Genomic DNA, 19,040 nt, shown 5'->3' on the forward strand with positions numbered 1-19,040 from the left:
TGTCGAACACTCAAACTCGAACACGATACGTTTTCTTAACAGGTAACACGACACGACACGTGTAACCTATTTAGATAAACGTGTCGTGTCAGGTTGACCCGACTCGACCCGTGAACATGTTTAATTTAAATGTTAATAGGTTCCAACCTGACCTGACCCGACTCGTGAACATGTTTAAAGTCATTTTAATTTTTATAGCCTAACCAAAATGACAAAATCCCAGCAACCTTGCAAATTTGAAATAAAAAATAAAAATATATACTCGTGCAGGTCAAACGTGTCACGACTCGACACGTTTATTAAACGTGTCATAAATGGGTGACCCGTTTACGATCCGAACCCATTTAACTCTAACCCTAACCCTAAAATTATGTGTCAGGTTCGCGTTTTGCGAGTTAAATTGCCAACCCTAACTAGACCTGATATAGCATTTGCTATTGACATAATAAGTAGATTTACTAGCAATTCAAGTAAAGAACTTTGGGATGTCATCTCAAGAGTTCTGAGATACCTGAAAGAGTGAAAGGGATTAATAATTATGATCTACATTATTAGAGGGAACTCACTATATTAGAGGCAAACAGTAACACTAGTTGGAATAATGTAGAATCAAATTCGAAGTACTTTACAAGTGGATAGATCTTTACATTAGGAGGAGCTACAATCTCATGGGTTGCCAAAATAAGCAAACTTGTATAACTCATTCCACAATGGAATATGAGTTTATTGATTTAACAGCTGCATGTAAAGAAGCAGAATGGCTTAAGAATTTGTTGGTAGACGTAACACTTTGAACAAAGATATTTCCTATTGTGATGATTTATTGTACTAGTGAGTCAACCTTGCGAGAAACAAGCAGCAAACATATAACAATACATCAAACACATATTAGCCTAAGGAACAATTATGTGCTTGAATTACTAAATAATGAAGTAATCACAGCTAAATATGAACTTGGTGGATCCGCTAACAAAAGGACTTTCAAAATATATGATTTATGAAACATCTAAGAGAATGAAGTTAAGGTATATAAAGTGAAATCACCTTATGGGAACCAACCTCGGTTTTGAAATATACGTGAGGATGAACGAGTATTAATAAGTAAATAGAGTGATTATGATTAATACACTAGAAAGCTTTGAGAATGAATTATATCATTTTAAAACCCCATTTCCAAGGAGATATATTTTAATGTTATAATGTTCTTGAACACTAAACCATGAGTTTAACTCTTAATAAGTTTATAAATAAAATTGTTGAGGTGAAATAGGATCACTTTAGATGAACGAGTAAAGGTGTGGCCGCTTCCTATGGTATTGACCATACAAAAAGTGCAGGCTAAGTGAAACATCAAAAGAATCAAAAAATAAGCACGTGAGACACATCTGACTAGTCTGATAAGGTCATCAATTCAAGATTTGTTCATGGACGACCATGACATATTCTTAATATACTTGCACACTATAAGAATGCTCAAGTCCAAAAGACACCTTCATTAAAGCGATTTGTTTTTGCTAAAATGCACCCAAAAAAAAAAAAAATCATTTCACTAATTTTAAAATTATTTGAAATAGTGAAGGATTGTTAGATTTTTTTTAAAAATTAAGTGAGATGATATTTGAAGAATGTTTTGTATTTTGAATTTTATATATATATATATATATATATATATATATATATATATATAAAAGAAAAGAAAAATGCTGAGAAGCATTTCTCAATCTCAACTTGTTGCTATTAATATTCTGATAATTATGTCTGGTTTCATCCACTCATGAGATAGAGAATGACATGCTTAAGTCGGTGGTGCACTCAAATCTAAATAATGCAAATTTGTACAACACAAAGAAAAAACTCATCAGAAGTTAGCCTATGATGCAAGGTAATCCTTGAAAACTTAAACCCTAATATTTACCAGTACAATTAATTTGGCCACTATAATATGCCCTACGGCCAAAAATCATTATAGTGACAAATACAAAAGCACAAGCATTCTTTCTTTGATCACACTCATTGGCCATTGACCATTTCCTGATTACACAAATCACTTCAATAAGTGGGTTTTATTTCACTTTGCCAAACACTCCTTAACCATTCTTCTTCTTTTTCATTATATTTCTCCCATTGTGGGCAACCCCACTTTTTTTTTTTTTTTTTTATTACGTTGCTTAACATTTACTTATGCCTCCGACCAACCACTCTCAAGTCTATTAATAATTCTAGTTGCCTCCACATTTTAATAGCTTTAGAGTTGCCTTTTTAGGTTTTGGCCTTGACTGTCGGTCCTTCTTTTTATTTTTATAAAAAATTTCTCCAAACCAGTCATTCAATCCAATCTATTAAATTGACATATATTTTCATAACATGTAATTCTCACATGCAATTATTTTACAAGAGTAATGCTACTCTTCACACACATTTTACACAGACTGATGTAACATGAGTTTTTTTTTTTTTTTTTAAATAACCAATATGAAAAGTCATTTAAAACACGTCACATCAGCCGATGTAAAAAAATAGCTTTAATCATTTTACAAAGTTAAAAGGATATAGATTCATGTCCCTAAATTCCTCATAAAGGGCAACAAACTAGTTTAATTGGAATGGTCCCAAGGAGCAACTAAAAAAAATATGTTAGGTATAAAGTGACAGGTAACAAAATAACCCAATTGATTATTTATTACCTTAAGTCAACATTGATTCTGACCCACTCCATTAATTAAAATCTAAAACTCAGAATAATGCTTGTGGCCCTTACTTCTCCAACAATCCATATTGCTGTTCAATGTTGTAACAAGTAGGTATCATTTCAAACTTCAATTTGATCCTTGTTGTGGTCCAAAAAATAGGCAAATTCTGCATATAAGAATTTGCTGCTGATTCCCATTCCTGATTAAAGTTTGTTCAGCATAAGTTTCTTGATTAAAGTGTCTATAGAGATATTAAGAATATTACAATTTTTTTACTAAGTTTTTCACAAACTGATGTGATAGTTTACATGATACATACTTCTTGCATGAACCTAGGGATGAAACTAAGAATTTTTATCGACGGGGGACAAAGTACAAATGAGAAATATATTATTGAATTGGGGCGCAGCAAGCAATTAACCAAACCTTATCCTTAGCTCTACGAAAAACTGCATTCTCGTCATATGCACAATGTACTCCATAAAACAATGTGGATTTTGGGGAAATACGTAGGCATTATGGTCATATGGATTTTCTTGTTTGAAATGCCCAATGTATTTTTAAAAATTCTAGACTGTTTTTATGGGTATAGGCCAAACAAAAAATTGTGGACTGCTTTCTTTTTGGCTTAAGGCCAAACTAAAAGATTTTGTCTCGAATTCAAATTTTAAAAGTAAAATTAATATAAAAAATATATATATTGTAAGACCGTTTCGGTCGGTGCATAGTTCCGTCTCGCATGAACCACTAAATATTAAATATTTTTGGCTTAATTATTATTTTATTCATTTTATACGACATGACATTTAAATGTTAAATATTAAACACACATCCTCGTATTCTAGTACGAACAAATGGACAAGGCAACTAACAAGGGAAAAAAAAAAAATACATTAAAAAAAAAAAGAAGAAGATATTTTCGAAAATTAGACAGATAGTTTCAGTTATATATTATTTTCATTATTCAAGATTTAAAATTTGAGTGTAAATGGTACGTTTATACAAAGTTTGAAGATAACAATACGTAATTTTGTAGATTTTGGAAAGGATATACATTGGATGTACAAACCCCACCGGTAATAACTAATAAGTACACAAATTAAAGATCATAATCAATAATTTTTATTTTTTATTATTTTTTTTCATTTGCCAAATAAAAAAGAAAAAAGAATACAACAAAAAAAAGTAAAAAGAATTGCTGGAGAGAAAGTGAATGAGTGAGAATCATGTGAGTTGATACACTCTCTCTCTCTCTCACTTTGAATCAAAAGCAACAAACTTGTTAAACCCAACAGCCCCTTTTAGTTTGTTTAGGGTATATTTGAGCTGTGAGAGCTTCTTCTTCTTCTTGTTGTTGGTTTCAATGGCTTCAAGTGCTTCGAGGTTCATCAAGTGTGTGACAGTAGGAGATGGGGCTGTGGGGAAGACCTGCATGCTTATTTGCTACACGAGTAACAAATTTCCCACTGTATGTTCTTGCTTCTTTTGAAGATCCATCTGGGTCCTTCTTTTTTGAATTATCCTTATGTATCTTTTTGGTCTTTTGTGCTGTTCAATGTGTGTCTGCATCTGGGTTTTGCAGCTTTTTTGTTGCTTTTTATGATTATAACATAGAAAAATTGCTCTCTCTCTCTCTCTCTCTCTCTCTCTCTCTCACGCCACTCTCTTTCTCTCTCTCACACCAAAAGATTCCTGTGGATTTCACCTTCTACTTCATTATTAGGCCTAACAAGATATGTGGGTTTTATAGATAGTCATCTGGTTTTCAACTTATGTTGTTTGAGGCTAAAAATGGGGAAAAAATCGGTAGCTCTTACTTTTCTTCTTGTTGTCGTAGACTCTAATTCTTAATTTCTTTGAATTCAAATTGCTTCTTTCTTTACCAGGATTATATACCCACAGTTTTTGATAACTTCAGTGCAAATGTGGTAGTTGAAGGCACCACTGTCAACTTAGGCCTCTGGGACACGGCTGGTATACTTTCTTTGGTGCTTATAATCATATTTTTCAGCTTCATCTTTTATTCTCTCTCTACTTGTGTCTTTAATTGAGCCTAAAATTTCCCAATTTTATTTTGCTTCTACCATAAAACTGGTTTGCCGAACTCGGCAAGTTTGTTTTGTTACATTTGTTTTCAATGTATTTCACAGGGCAAGAGGATTACAATAGATTAAGGCCATTGAGCTACAGGGGGGCAGATGTCTTTGTCTTAGCCTTCTCATTAGTTAGTCGTGCAAGCTATGAAAACGTACTGAAAAAAGTGAGTTTACACCAAAAATTCAATTATTTGAGCGAGTTGTCTACAGTTTATCTTTATATTTTATTTATTTATTTATTTGCTGGGATCTGTTTTGTACATAAGTTAGCTATTTCTAATACTTCATTTCTTGATCAGTGGATCCCTGAACTTCAGCATTATGCCCCTGGGATTCCCGTGGTGTTGGTTGGTACCAAATTGGGTAAGTTAAAAATAATTTATTTTAACATACATTTGGAACTTTATCATGTTTGTAGTTTAGTTTTCTGTTATGTGCAATCTTTTGAACCCTGTATTTGGATACTCATCATTCTGTATGGCCATTATTTTTCTTGCTTCCTAATGAAATGAGCTTGGGCCCCCAAATATGGGAATGATTGACTACCTACTGGTCTTAGCACTAAAAAAAAATTCCATTTAGATGCATAGCTATCAGCTCTCTATGCAGTAAAATTCATACGGTATGTGTGTCTGGTATCAACTAAACCCTAATATGAGAAGAAGCGTGTTTTGTTAAAACATGAAGACATGCGTGTTTCAAATTGTTCAGTCATTTTTAGAAGTTTATGATTTTCTCATAGTAATAATATAATTTTTTTTTTTAAAAAAAAAAAATTAGATGGGAAGGCAAGATCCTTTTGGTAGGAACTCAGTTATAATGACTCATGAATGTCATTTTGATGCATGAAATAAGGTGGTCTCCCATATGAAAACAGTTATGGGGTAAATCTCACATTCTGGATTCTTAAATCTCACATACGCAATTAGCACACTGCTCCAAAAGTGTGCATTATGCTCATACATTCTAATGAATTAATTAGTTAAGAGTATTATGTAACATTGCTGCATAACTAAGATCTGTGAAGCGTCAATATCTTTCACTTAGAATTTTGTGAACTTCTGGATGGATCACAATTGGTTACTGATTCAAATAGTTTAGTTTGAAGATATTATTTACCTTTTATGTTCAAATATGTATTTTTTCTTTGTCATCCTACTTTATTTGATGAAAGTGCAAATTTAACCTTTTAATAACCTTAATAAAATTGGTGTTGCAATTGCCAATTGTAAGGGTTCTCTCATCTCTGAACATAATCTTCAAATGAAGTATTTTTGTAGGTTACAACTATAGGTCTCTAATAAGCAGGACTAGCATAGAATTTATGAAATTTAACTACTGTAAAAGGAAAATATAGAACCGTTAATGCTATTTAAATATGTTATTTCGATCTGATCTGAATGAACCTATAACTGTGCTGGTAGCTCTCATATATGTCGTATTATGCAAAAAGCTCTCATTTTGACACCATTTACAGTCGCTATTCTGGTAGCAGTTAAAAATATCAAAATTTCAAATTAGCAGTTGCGTAGATTTAATTGACATTCATCTTTCAATTATTATGGTGACTAATTATTTGCAGTAATGCTGATTTCTGCAATTAATGCATGTTTATAATGGACACATAGATCTTCGTGAGGATAAGCACTATTTGGCTGATCATCCTGGATTGGTGCCTGTGACAACTGTACAGGTGAGATTTCTTCCATTGGTTGCTCTCTAGATCTTGATGGTATGGTTGGTGCCATTTATAGTAATGGTTTTCATATAATCAGGGTGAGGAACTCCGTAAACAGATTGGTGCTGCATATTATATAGAGTGCAGCTCAAAAACTCAGCAGGTATGTGTGAAATGGCAATTATTTTCTTATGATGTGAGTAACAAAGAAGTTTATTTTCATTTTGCAAATATGAAAAAAGCATTAAACTAAAATCAACTATGTTAACTAAAGATATAATGTCAAATTGATTTGAATAAATAATCTGCGAACAGGTATTTATCTAGTCTTAGCAGTTAGCAGCACATAGAAAATTGGCAAAACTTAGAAAGCTAACAATTGCAATCATTTACCAAAAAAAAAAAAAAAGCAATTGCTGGCATGCTTTATTGTTTTGTGTACGTGGAATCCTAGAAATGCGAAGGAATCAATTACCATCCCAGCATTTATGCTGTAATAGAAGTTCCACAAATCAGCAGTTAATTGCAGCTACTTTAAATGTATGACAAATCATTTGAAACAACAAGAGCGGGGGATATTTTATTTCAAAAATCAGATGTGCTGATGCTGCAGTGTTGTTTGGAAGTATGCCACTATGCCAATTACACCAAAAGGACTGTGTGTCTCTGATATTTTGATTCACTAGAATGATTCAACTGTAAACCCCTTCCGTTCCATACTATTAGTCCATGTTTTCCTTTTTGGCCGTTTCAAAAAAAAAAATCCATTGCAAAAAAAGTTAAAGAATCATTTTTACATTTGACCACAACCACCCTTGAATGCATTTGTTACATATGTTTGGATCTACTTTTTAAGTTGTCAGCGGGTAGTAGCGGAATTTTAATATACCTAAGAAGTGGGTTGGAAGCATTTAAAATTTAGTTTCTTAAAATCTGTGTTTTTCAAGAGGGGCCATTTTTTAGGGACAGAGGGAGTATATTACAAAAGGAAAGTTAATTCCCTTAAGCCAAAATGCAGGAGCTGCCAAAGTTTCACAAGTATGATTGCCTAATTGTATATTGTTATGATGCTAGTTTCTGAAAACGATATCCCTACAGCATTTCCTGGGTATTTTGAAGAAATTTATGCCAATATTAGTTGATTATGATTTTCCTGTTCTGGAATCCCTATCTGGAAGCTCTCTGCTGTTTAGCATGTATCCTGACCTTTCTAGTCCCCAAATAGAGTAGATACTTGCAATTCCGTGATGCATTTGGGTGGTACATTTCTCTCACTTTTAAACAATCCTGCCAGCCTCTCCACTTACATGTATTTTGGTTGCTTTTGGGACTTCTCTTCTCTATTTTGTCTCACAGGGACCTTAGGTTGTATCTGTCTTTATGCTGTAATTGATCACTTACATTGCTATGGCAGAATGTGAAAGCGGTTTTCGATGCTGCAATCAAGGTGGTTATCAGGCCAGTACAGAAGCAGAAAGAGAAGAAGAAAAAGCCACACCGTGGATGCCTATCGTTAGTACCTTCTTTTCTTACAATTATAAGGCTTGCTTACTATCCTTCAATTTTGCAGTGTTTTGGCCACTATATCCCAGTGTATTTGGAATTATTAATTAGGGATAATTACCTTTTCTCCCATCAACTACAACACATTGTCACTTTGCCCCCATGAACTAATAACCCTACTGCCCGACCCTATCAAACTACCATTTTGTGTCCAAAACCTCTTTTCCGCCAATCAAAGGCGTTAATTCGGACGGTCAACTCATCACGTGCACCCCACATGCCATCTTGAAATTTTCTATTTCACCTTTTTTCCCATCAACCACAACACATTGTCACTTTGCCCCCATGAGAAGGTGGGATAGAAAATTTCAAGATGGCATGTGGGGTGCACGTGACGGGTTGACCGTCTGAGTTAATAACGCCTTTGACTAGCGGAAAGGGGGTTTTTGGCACAAAATTGTAGTTTGATAGGGTCGGGCAGTAGGGTTGTCAATTCATGACGGCAAAGTGACAATGCGTTGTAGTTGATGGGGGAAAAATGTAATTAACCCTATTAATTATGGATAGCTAATGTGCTCCTTAGTTAGCCTTAGCTAAAAGAATGTATTTGTGGCATTACTTGCACTGCACTATTATCAGCTTTCCTCAGATTGTGTTGCTTTTCATCATTTTCTCATGTTACTACTGTTGTAGCCTTTTTCTATAATTAGCATCATTGACTTGATAATATGTTATTAGTGCCTGGCAACCTGCTCTTGCTGTAACTACAAGTTATCTTTAACTATCTGCTTATTTCATCTCCTGTATCCTTGATTCTCCAGTTTCACCTGCAGAAATGTCCTTCGTGGGAGGAGTTTCGTGTGTCTCAAATGAAAGCATATACTTGATAATTTCCACCTTAGCCATGTCACCTAGAAGCTTTTCATTGCAGTCAGGCTGCAAGGATCCCGTTAGTCTGATTTCCCATGCAGTGTCTGAACTGAAGTATATCCAAGCATAGTTCTTTGTAAAAGTCACCTGCTCTGTGGCTATGTTCATTTATTTTCATTTTCGATTTTTATTATAATTATCAGGAAATTGGTATATCCCTGGACACTAATATTTGTTTTGTTTGTTCATTGTAAAGAATTGAATTTCAAAGTTTTTTTTTTTTTTTTCTTTTTCTCAAACAGTAGTCTGCCCTGCTTCATTGGTTCTACTCACTATACAGTCACGAATCAAATTAGCTGTAAGAGCAAGAAATGATGCTTCTCAAGATGAAATTGTTGGTGTTCAGCTGTTCTCTGATCTCTTGTATTTGTTTGATATTTTATGAAGATAATACACCAACTGCACTGTTTACTTTTTAATCACTTTGACGTTTGCTATTGCTATCTTGTTGCTTCCCTTCCTATGTAGTTTTAGAAATTGAGTTGCCTATGCCGATGGAGGGAAGCTATGTCCAATAACAGTTGAGACAATAATCAGTAACATGAAAAAAGATAATCATGGAAAACACCTTAACCATGTGTGGCTTGAGATGAGAACTTAGAATGCTTCTTATCCGGTATTGGCTGAGACGAGCACCCTAAAAATTGTTGTAAGTTAGAGATTATAAGGAATCTGGAATTGAATTCTGTATATATCAGAAGAAGAGGGCGGGTTTACAGGAAATAAGATAACCATTTCCCATTGTGTAATCCATAGGTCCAATAGGCTTATAGTGGATAAAAAAAAGGTGGAGATCGTAAGTAGGGAAGCAAGGTTGTCCTAGCCAAATTAGGGCGTTTCAATTACAAATACGTTATTTAAACTATTCTTTGAGGCAACGGGAGCTTTTGGTTTTATTCCAAGAGAACTTAAAAGGTATTCCTTGTCACCATTCATTGTTCACTTTTTCAAACTCTGCACGTTTTTGGGTTTCCATTGATGCAACGATGGCTTTCATATGTACATACAAGGAACAGAAATGTTCGAATCCAGAATCCAACTGGCAGCGTATAGACATCAACTGGCAGCAAATCACTTTGAATTACGCCAAAACCGATTTTCACATGCCTGCACATGAATGAATACACAAGTTAAGAACAGGATTCTTTTCATTCTTATTTGAAAAATAAACCATATAAAGCCGAGGAGCTTCAGGTGCCCAACTAAATTGCAATTCCGGCACCTTTATAGAGTGGGGGACTGCAGGGTAAACCCTACAACTCCCCTCTCTATGAAAGTGCTCGAATTACTAGCAATTTAAGCACCAAAGTGCGGGATCCCCTATGACAAGACACAAAACTGACCGACTAGCAATTGCAGTGATAACTGCAGCCTTATTAAAGAATCAAACATAAGCTTGGCATAAAGGGATATTGAGCCACGCCTCTTTCAGATCCAAAAAAAAAGAAAAAAAAAAGAGGTGACTGTCCATGTCAGCATCAGTGAGTGACAAGGACATCAATGCAACTCCTGAAATTTCTTTCTTTTTTATTTTTTAGGCCAAAATAAACATTCTCAGGAATCACAATGAATGCAATATGCAGCAGCATACTAGTTCGGGAGAACTAAATAAATCTTACTTCTCTTATTTAGCCAGCGAGGAAAGGAAAGAGTTACATACATGGAGAAAACACTAAAAAAAAAAAAAAATTCCTCGTCATTTAAAAATTACGCTTTACCAAAACCTTTTCCCATTTTTCTCATTCCTTTGCACAATCCAACAAACATTACAGAGAGATCCCCTCTCTCCCCCTCTCTCTGGTGACTAGACTTTGCACATCAGAAGTGGCAAATACAGAATCAGGAACTTACAAGCTTTCATGGGTCATAGGATTGTGCAATGCTCACTTCTACTGCCACGGTGATTGCTTGAACCCATCCCACCCTCCCTCTGGCTCCTTCCTCTTTACAGCACCACCAGCCACCTGGTACATCCTTGCTTGGTCGTCTCCTATAGCCTGTGAACTGGCAACGGACAGTTGCCTTTGTGGAAGAGGAGAACTCTCGTCTCTCCCTTCTACCTCTAGGCCTCCAGGCCCAGCATTGAGGTCAAAACCCTGCCTTCCCCATTTCCTACTGCTCTCAGCACTACTGTTATTGCTACCATCAGGGAAACTAACAACATAAGGCCTAGGGTAATGGGATGAAACTGCACCAGCAGGTCCCAAAAACTGTGCGGGGAAGCAAACCTTCGCAGCAGGTGATGAATCCACATATGTTGTTGAACCACCAGAGAAAGTGGCTGAAGGCGGTGGAAAGCTGGTTCCAAAGGGGAAGACCGGGTACTGAAAAGGGCTGGAGGGGAAGGACACTGCAGGAGAGGATGCCAACACTGACCCCCTGTAGACATCAGGACTGAATGGGTTGCTTCCACCAGTTGGACCCAACAACCTTTGCGGCCCACCAGTTGCAACAATCGGGAAAGGCTGCTCCCCTCGATCAGGCATAATTGACGGAATAGCAACTGCCGAATAAGTGCTTCCTGAAGGAAACCATGCTGAGAAGTTTCCCATTTCTGTATTGCTCATACGAAGGCCAGAAACAGCAGGTTGGGATGGAAAACTGCTCCTTGCAAGCTGGCTAAACGGTGAAGGTTCAGCACTCATCTCGTCAACAACAGGCCCATTGTTCAAATCAAAGTCTCTGCGGACACTTGCTGCACCATTAAGAGGGCCACCTGATGATGATTTGACTGGCACAAGTGGGACATCCATTCTACGACCATTGCTTGTTGAGTAATTGCCCATATCAGAAGCATCATCGGCAAGGTTCAAATCAAGATCAAGCCCTCCAGAGCAACGAACAGGTGTAGAAATCATCAGTTCCTCATGTGCCATTTCATGATTATTTGTTGGGCCAGATAAACTACCTGGCTCCTGAGCAGAATCTCGAGAAGCAAAATCCTCAAGAATTCTTTCATCAGGTACATTCAAGTCAATATCCAAAGGAGGGCGACTCTGCCTGCCAGCTGTAGCATCAGGAGGAATGCTTGCAGTGCCCTGTGGCATCTCATGAGCCTTCCGAGGTTCAGCTGGCCGAAAGGCACTGGTGGCTGCTGATCCCTTCCAACCAAGCCCCCCCTTACTCTTCAATAGGTCATCTGGCGGAACAAATGGCCCTTTTGCAGGAGCAGCCACTGTAATCGAAGCAGGAAGACCACTGGACACAGAAGAAACAGGAAAAGGTAATGGGCTAACCAAATGAATGGCAGCTGAACATCCTGGTGCTGTCAAGTTACTTGTCTCCCCAAGTTTTCCATCATCAACAGTAAAGCCTTCATTCAAATCAAATTCCACTTTTGCATCCATATCTGACACCCTTGCAGCAGACATAGAAGAAGCATCTGCAGTGGTTGATGTACATTCCTCAGAATCATCTGCTTCTGCGCCAGTCAACTTGGATCCCCTAGATTTCTCACGCTGTTCTGCTTCCTGCAGAGGGAATCCACGTGACACCTTGTGAGAAGCTGGTCTACCATGTTGCTCATTACCTTCTTTGGTTTCCAAGTTCCCCTGCAGATACTCACCATCATGATCAGCATCGACTGAACCCAACCCAACTAAAGTTTGATTCTCAGGGCTCGTAGACGCACTAGCTTCCGGCTCATTACTTCGCACTTCAGTCTGAGTAACATGACTCCTTGAATCTCTTTCCTCATCCTTCTCAGCCTTCAATTCAATGATATTTTTGGGAACCAAGTCTTTCCCACCACCAGAAGGATGCAGCACTTCATTGATTCCTTTCACAGTCTCAGAATGATCCATCAAAGCAGGAGGTTTCTGCTCTGTCTTCACACCACTGTTCAACCCTTCATTCATAAAGTTCTTGCTCTTGGCATCAAATTCTAAAGATGGGTACGATGATGAGCCTTCAACGGCTTCCATCTGGACTTCAAGCATGGCTTTATCGTTGTCCAACAAAGAATCACTTGGGTTTTCTTTAGCATCTGGAATGGCATTTGCATTCACCTCGCCAACTGTCTTTTTATCTTGAAGAGGTTTGCCCCTTTCAATATCCATGGTTTTCTCCATAGCACCTCCGGTGGAGGAAGCCACTGTAGCAGCTACTATTATTTCAGTTGACTCTCCATTGCTTTCTACACATGGGCCTGCAGTTTGCTGCAAGTCGATACTAGAAGAATTAAAATGTCCATTGTGCCCCCCTACAAAATTCTCTTCAGACACAAAAGAAGCAGGATTACCTTCTCCATTTTTAAGCCCAACACTACTGCAAATTATACCCTGTTTCTCATGCTCAACATCAGCACCATCACTAGACTGGCAATGGTTTGGAGCTAGGTCATCTACAGGGGATGATTTGACTTTCAAATCACTACCCGTGCATGAGTGCTCAACTGTAGGTGTGTTTCTTTGCGGAGAATCCATGGGTGAAGCCAAATCAGACTTAGACATCTCTCCAGCAGCCACACTAGCAAGGAGGTTCATTCCAACATCATCGCCAATGGGCATAGATGCATTAGCTTCTGAGTACTTGCAACTTTCAATCAAAGCATTTATGGAGCGCAAAGAATCCTCCTGTGAATTCCCTGGTTTATGTTCATTTCCTGATGATGAGGAAGCAGCTTTAGCTTCTGAAATTTTTTTACAGTCATCACCAGTCTGACATCGCTCTTCATCTGTAATGGCAGCAGGTGATCCATCACCCTCATCAGATCCGGTAAGTACATCTTTGAAATCATTGCTTTGCCATGACTCAGTATTCACATCTGAAGGAATATTAGCTCGAAAAGCATCACTCTTTTCCTTCAAGCTACGATCAAATGGATCATGCTTCTCTGAAAGTACAGGAGAAGAAGCTCTGCTATTCACAATTGAAGGGTCTTCAAATGATGCTCCACTGGCACTTTGTGCAGGACTGCGAACTCGATTTGGAATCTTAACAATCAACTTATGACTATTACCCTCGATAATGGGCCCATCAAGTGCCTTTTCACATGATAATCCTGCTTGTGACTGTTTTTCTGAGGTTGGATTTTTGTGCAAGGAACTCCTGCTTGATCCACTTTCCCTTTGAACTCCAGATAGAGTGGAGCCAGGGAGGCCATTTACTGACTTCCGATGCCGTGAAGAACCACCTGAAATCTTATTTCCACCCACTGAACCAGGATTAGGGCTCCTTGCATCCTCCTTCCCTGAAACACCCCCAGTTTTAGTATGGTCACTCGAACAAGATTGACTGTTGTGAGACTGACTAGAACTGCTGCTTTTCTCATCCTTCACTGTAGCCAAAGGAAGATCAGAGGCTATGCCAGCACCATGTCGAGGCTGGCCATCTTTTGAACTAGTAGTTGCCAGTGCAGGTGATGGCACTGATTTCATAGACCCTGGGGATGCAGATGCAGACCGAGAAGTGCTCTCCCCCTGGATAACCTTTACTGAAGCAGTTTTGGATGCAGAAAGCTGTGTAACTGAGCTCTTCATTGCAACATCAGTGGATGCACCCGAGTGTCTGTTCCCAACATGGGAAACTTCTGGAAGACGTGGCCTTGCAGACCAGGCAACAGCCTGATTTGAACCAGACTTTGCGTCATTGATGTTCATTTCAGCCTCAACACGTTTCTTCCATGTGTCAACTAAACTTCTTGCTTTCTTCTGGATTTCCAAGTTTTTCTGAGTACGCAAATGATTCACAGACTTCCCAATATTGCACATTTGTAGGGCATTAAGATTTACAGGGAGCTTATCAAGTGCACGAAGTAAAAGCAAAAGAAACTCCTCAACAGATTTATCACCATCCTTGGTGACACTAACATCGCCAATCTTTCCCCTGTGCACCTCTTGGAGCCATTCATCTAATACAGACAAACCCCTGAGGTGCACAAACCGGCTAAGGCAATCGAACTTATCTGTGGATGCAATAACACCAACAAGCGTTGACCGCCCTGCCAAATCTATTTTTTTCTCATTTCTGTCAGCCAGCATGAGCTGCACCAGTTTCTCAACCCCTTCAGAGTCTATAAGGCCTCCTCCTTTCTCTGTAATTTTGGCAGCTTCAGATTTTAAATTGCTTTCCAGTCTACTGTGAGCAGAATCCCCATCATCTAATTTTGTAGTACGCTCTCGTTTGACAGGCTCAGAGCCCTGATCTCCGCGCTCCCTTTTCTTCCCCTTGACTTGAGAAGGAATGGGCGAGGCACTATTTTGAACACTGTCTGAACCAGCTTTTAACTGTGATGTTGATGTTGGACCACTCATTGGCTTTGGAGATCGGCCACCTGGCTGCAATGTTGCATGCATTTCAATTCGCGTCTTATCTAACAGCTTATCTACTTCTTCCTGATGCTCCTGTAAGAGAAAAAGGCATTACTACCCTAACTGATCAACATATGAGAGAAAAATGCAAGATGCACGAAAGCATAAAAACTCACATTAATATAATCTTGATCAGTTAGCCACCATAAACACTTGTTTGTAACATCATAAACCTGCCGACACACAAATGACGAAATCCCTGATGGAAGCTCAACACCTTTAGGAAGGAATGCAACTTTACACGGATGAAGTAACGATGCAGCAGGAATCTCATCCTTATGAAAGGAATAGAAGATTTCGTTTGGCTCAGCTTCCAACAGGACGCCTTTGCCAAGCTTTACTTCAGCAGGACGATAAAGCCAGTTAACACCTACCTTTAACTTATCCTCTTTACTCACAGCCAACCAACGAATTATTCCAATGAAAGGTGGGGAATCCTGAGGAGGTTTGAAAAGAGCACAGTCACCAACACTGATCTTGCGTCCATCCTATGAAGATTTAGAAAAAAGAAAAAGAGGACTTCATTTAATGGTCAAAAAAAGTGATCTCAAGGGGAAAAAAAGCGCAATAAATGTAGATAATAAACAGCTTTTGCTGGGGGGGGGGGGGGGGGGGGGGTTGGATCTTCCTTTTTTATTCATAAATTGAATAACATATAAAATAGATAGCAGAAATGATTGTTGAACAATAAAGTGGACTATCAATGATTAGTCATTCTAGTCTAAATCCCCTAAAGTTTTAAAGCATATATCGTTACTGTGTTTAGGAATGTGGTAGTGAAGAGAGAAATAAGCATATAATGCACATAAATCATAAGCAAGTCAAATATTAAACTATACAACTTCACTATTAAAATAATAGTGATAGCAATCAAATCCATTCCTGCCGTAGTAATCAATTTTTCAGATATTCAACGTAGGAATCAATTTAAGATAAACTCTGTTTTGCCAGACTAATAAAAACATCAAGAAATCTCATGTACTTCAACTGCTATCTTTTCTAAATAAGTAAAATAACTTATTGTAAGATACCAAGAGAGCCCAAGCCAATTGACCAATTATGCAAGAAGCATACACGAAAAAGCCACCTAGGTGAGATTTTATTTTTTTCTATTAGTACCTAGGTGGGAAAATTTTAGAGTGTACAGGGTCAATACACTCAAAAGCCATATAATAAGAAATCAAATAACATTTCTAAGTAGCCACTACATTCCAATGGAGACTATTACTTTTTTGTTTAAAGGGCTAACAAGGAGCCCTGAGCATGTCTAACCCCCCTGTCCTACAAATACCAGGCAATTACTAAGATAAATCCCAGTTATTGACCGCCAAAGACGTAAGTAAATGGAGTCAAACTTGGACAACACTTCTTGAGGTGCCTTAACTCCAAGCCGAAGATCTAGGGATCTAACTCCTAAAGTCCATGCACTCACATATGGACAAAATTATCAATGCTCCAACCAACGCACTCCCCTAAGCTAGACGCTTTACCTATGCAGGACAATTTGCATGCTGACGAAGTTTTGCAGTTATGATGCACATCAGCAAGATAGTAAAAGATTTCGAAATTTTTGTTGACACACAACATAGATAAAGATTTCCACTAATTTGTCTTATATTGTTGTTACATGCCATTAAATAAGTTTTCAGATCATAAAACTAGATTTTCAGAATCTAAATATATGCAGTTAAAACATCAGTTTAAAGAAAATGTATTAATACGAGGTCAAAAATATAGTACACCCAAGTTCTACCTACTGATAACTTAAAGTTCTAACAAAAATATAACCCTAGGGCACCTCGTCTTTCATAGTCCTCACATAACCAGGATGCCTGGATAGGTTAATGTTTTTGTCTGTCTTATTTTCCCAAAAATGTCTTTCCAAAAATAAAGTTTGCATTTGCAATAATTTTAAAGTTCCAAAAAAGTATAAACTTGAGGTAGGAATCATTTTACATTCCGCAGAAGGCAGCCTACAACTCATCTTTGGTGCATTTTCCATCATCTAGAACCCAAATACCCACTCCATATATGCAACAGTTTCTAGAATAGGGAATGGAACAGATGGAATTCTTATGTCCACTCAAGAAATTTTTTCCTGTGTTTAACTAGCTAAAAGGAAAAAAAAAAAAAAAAAAAAAGGATAATTTTATCATTTAGGTCTAATTTTGTGAATCATTGAAACTGATGTTTTCTATATCACTACATGAGATTATTGTATATCTCACATATAAGTCAAGCAAAACAAACTTGAAGACCATTGAATGTAGTCCAGCAATTGTCATTTGTAATGGTCAGAGCCATATTACCCTGGCAATGAAAAATAGTTATAAAACATCGATAAACTCAAGTATGAGTAGACAGCAGGGAACTGGCCCTCCTCTAATGGACAACCCCTTCCCCCCCAAAAAAAAGAAAAAAGAAACCTCTAATGTTGATACCAAAACCAACATTAAATCCCTAATTCCACAAAAGCACCTTTATTCCCCCCAACATAAAATCCCAAACAAGGTAGAGTCCTTCGATAAATTCAAATTCCCCCAATTACAGACCCATTTAAATTCAGAAAACCGGGTACGTCTCCCATTACGTTTATCAGTAGATACCACATAGTCCACCAAAAAAAACAAAAACAAACGTAATCCTTTCCTGAATTTTCCATTCACCCAAACCATAACACAAACCTATCACAAAATAAGGTTCATTTCCTCAAGACTTCAAATAATCCACGAAAATTTTCGCTCATTTACTCCGTTCCCCCATCACCCAAACCAAAAAAAAAAAAAAAAAATTCCTTTCTCAAAAAAGCAGGTCCATTTCCTACTCTATATATCAATCAAACCACCTAACACAAATCCTAAATCACACCCAAACACCCACAAACTTATTAAATCCAACAAAACATCAATCAAACAAAAATCAGAGGAAAATTCAAAACCCAGAAAACCAAACCTTGCAGAACGAATAAGCTGAAGACGAGGAAGAACCATCGGCTGAGGCGGCTACGATCGCACGCGTGGGGACTGTCCACATGTGCTGACTCTGTTTGCTCTCCTCAGAAGCCCGCCCAATCCCATGCATAGCCTTGCATTTTCCCCAATCCCTATCCCTCCTTCGATCCCACCATCTTTAATCCCTTCCACGAGAACCATCAATTCCCAACCCTCTGCTCCACACGCCCACCGATTCCCCTAATCCTCTCTCAATTTCTTCACCAATTCCCACAAAACCCTAGATCGATCCCAAATCATTTCTCTCCGCACGAACAAAACAGAAGAAACCCTAATGCCCTTCCCCACCGCAATTCGATTCCGATTCTGCCCCGATTAATCAGCCTAATTGGAACTCAGAACCACCGAAATAGTGAGATTTTTTCGGTCTAGAGAGAGAAAGTGCGAGAATCTAGAGAGAGAAAATCGAAGAGACAGTCACAAAGAGAGAGCCAGAGGGGAAAAGGAAAGGTGTAGTTAGACCAGGCAACGGGCCGGGTCGGGTACCTTCAAATCCGGGTGGAATTGGTTGGAGTCATTATCTGGATCGGATCTTATGATGGTTAGGTCAACCTTCCCCACGTCTATTATTAATTACTCTATTCTTACTTGAGTTTTGGAAAAGATTAGCACGACCCATCTCTAAAATCAATCCAAAAGGCACCCAAAAAAAAAAAAAAAAACTTTGATTTATTTGTCATTTGAATAACCATATATTTATAAATCACATTTTAGTTTATTATAATAGTACGTTTTTATTACTTATCAAAAAAAAAATTTATTAATTTTATTACGTTACAAATCAAGATCTTCTGTAATTCTTATGATATTATGCTATGCAC

The 19,040-nt window shown here is 37.7% G+C and overlaps 2 protein-coding genes across 4 annotated transcripts; one reads left to right on the top strand and one right to left on the bottom strand.

The window, feature by feature from the left end:
• Nucleotides 1–3,895: 3,895 nt before the first annotated feature.
• On the top strand, nucleotides 3,896–9,316 carry LOC132173382 (rac-like GTP-binding protein 3). 2 transcript variants are annotated; one of them, XM_059584870.2, is made up of 8 exons: nucleotides 3,896–4,158; nucleotides 4,577–4,664; nucleotides 4,841–4,950; nucleotides 5,086–5,149; nucleotides 6,415–6,479; nucleotides 6,562–6,627; nucleotides 7,879–7,976; nucleotides 8,789–9,316. In XM_059584870.2, exons 1-8 carry the CDS (start codon nucleotides 4,054–4,056, stop codon nucleotides 8,838–8,840), a joined length of 648 nt encoding a protein of 215 aa, XP_059440853.1. In that variant the 5' UTR covers nucleotides 3,896–4,053; the 3' UTR covers nucleotides 8,841–9,316. The 2 variants fall into 2 exon arrangements, with proteins under 2 accessions (XP_059440853.1, XP_059440854.1); XM_059584871.2 differs by having other exon boundaries at nucleotides 8,801–9,316.
• Nucleotides 9,317–9,774: 458 nt separating this feature from the next.
• On the bottom strand, nucleotides 9,775–18,628 carry LOC132173630 (uncharacterized). Of its 2 annotated transcripts, XM_059585168.2 has the most exons (4): nucleotides 18,161–18,628; nucleotides 15,325–15,696; nucleotides 10,749–15,241; nucleotides 9,775–10,004 (listed from the first exon to the last, which is right to left on the bottom strand). In XM_059585168.2, the coding sequence occupies exons 1-3, from the start codon at nucleotides 18,287–18,289 to the stop codon at nucleotides 10,787–10,789; spliced, it is 4,956 nt and encodes a 1,651-aa protein (XP_059441151.2). In that variant the 5' UTR covers nucleotides 18,290–18,628; the 3' UTR covers nucleotides 9,775–10,004; nucleotides 10,749–10,786. The 2 variants fall into 2 exon arrangements, with proteins under 2 accessions (XP_059441151.2, XP_059441152.2); XM_059585169.2 differs by lacking the exon at nucleotides 9,775–10,004 and having other exon boundaries at nucleotides 10,503–15,241.
• Between the last annotated feature and the right edge of the window lie 412 nt (nucleotides 18,629–19,040).

The sequence above is a fragment of the Corylus avellana genome, chromosome 3 (genome assembly GCF_965113065.1).
Source record: "Corylus avellana chromosome 3, dhCorAvel1.hap1.2, whole genome shotgun sequence".
In the NCBI taxonomy this organism is placed as follows: domain Eukaryota; kingdom Viridiplantae; phylum Streptophyta; class Magnoliopsida; order Fagales; family Betulaceae; genus Corylus; species Corylus avellana.

Coding starts and splice junctions, on each gene's coding strand:
- LOC132173630 (XM_059585168.2), bottom strand. CDS start 18,289: ATGCATGGGATTGGGCGGGCTTCTGAGGAGAGCAAACAGAGTCAGCAC. Junction 15,697..18,160: donor CAGCTTATTCGTTCTGCAAG/GTTTGGTTTTCT, acceptor AAATCTTCATAG/GATGGACGCAAGATCAGTGT. Junction 15,242..15,324: donor CTGATCAAGATTATATTAAT/GTGAGTTTTTAT, acceptor TTTCTCTTACAG/GAGCATCAGGAAGAAGTAGA.
- LOC132173382 (XM_059584870.2), top strand. CDS start 4,054: ATGGCTTCAAGTGCTTCGAGGTTCATCAAGTGTGTGACAGTAGGAGAT. Junction 4,665..4,840: donor AGGCCTCTGGGACACGGCTG/GTATACTTTCTT, acceptor TGTATTTCACAG/GGCAAGAGGATTACAATAGA. Junction 6,480..6,561: donor TGCCTGTGACAACTGTACAG/GTGAGATTTCTT, acceptor TCATATAATCAG/GGTGAGGAACTCCGTAAACA.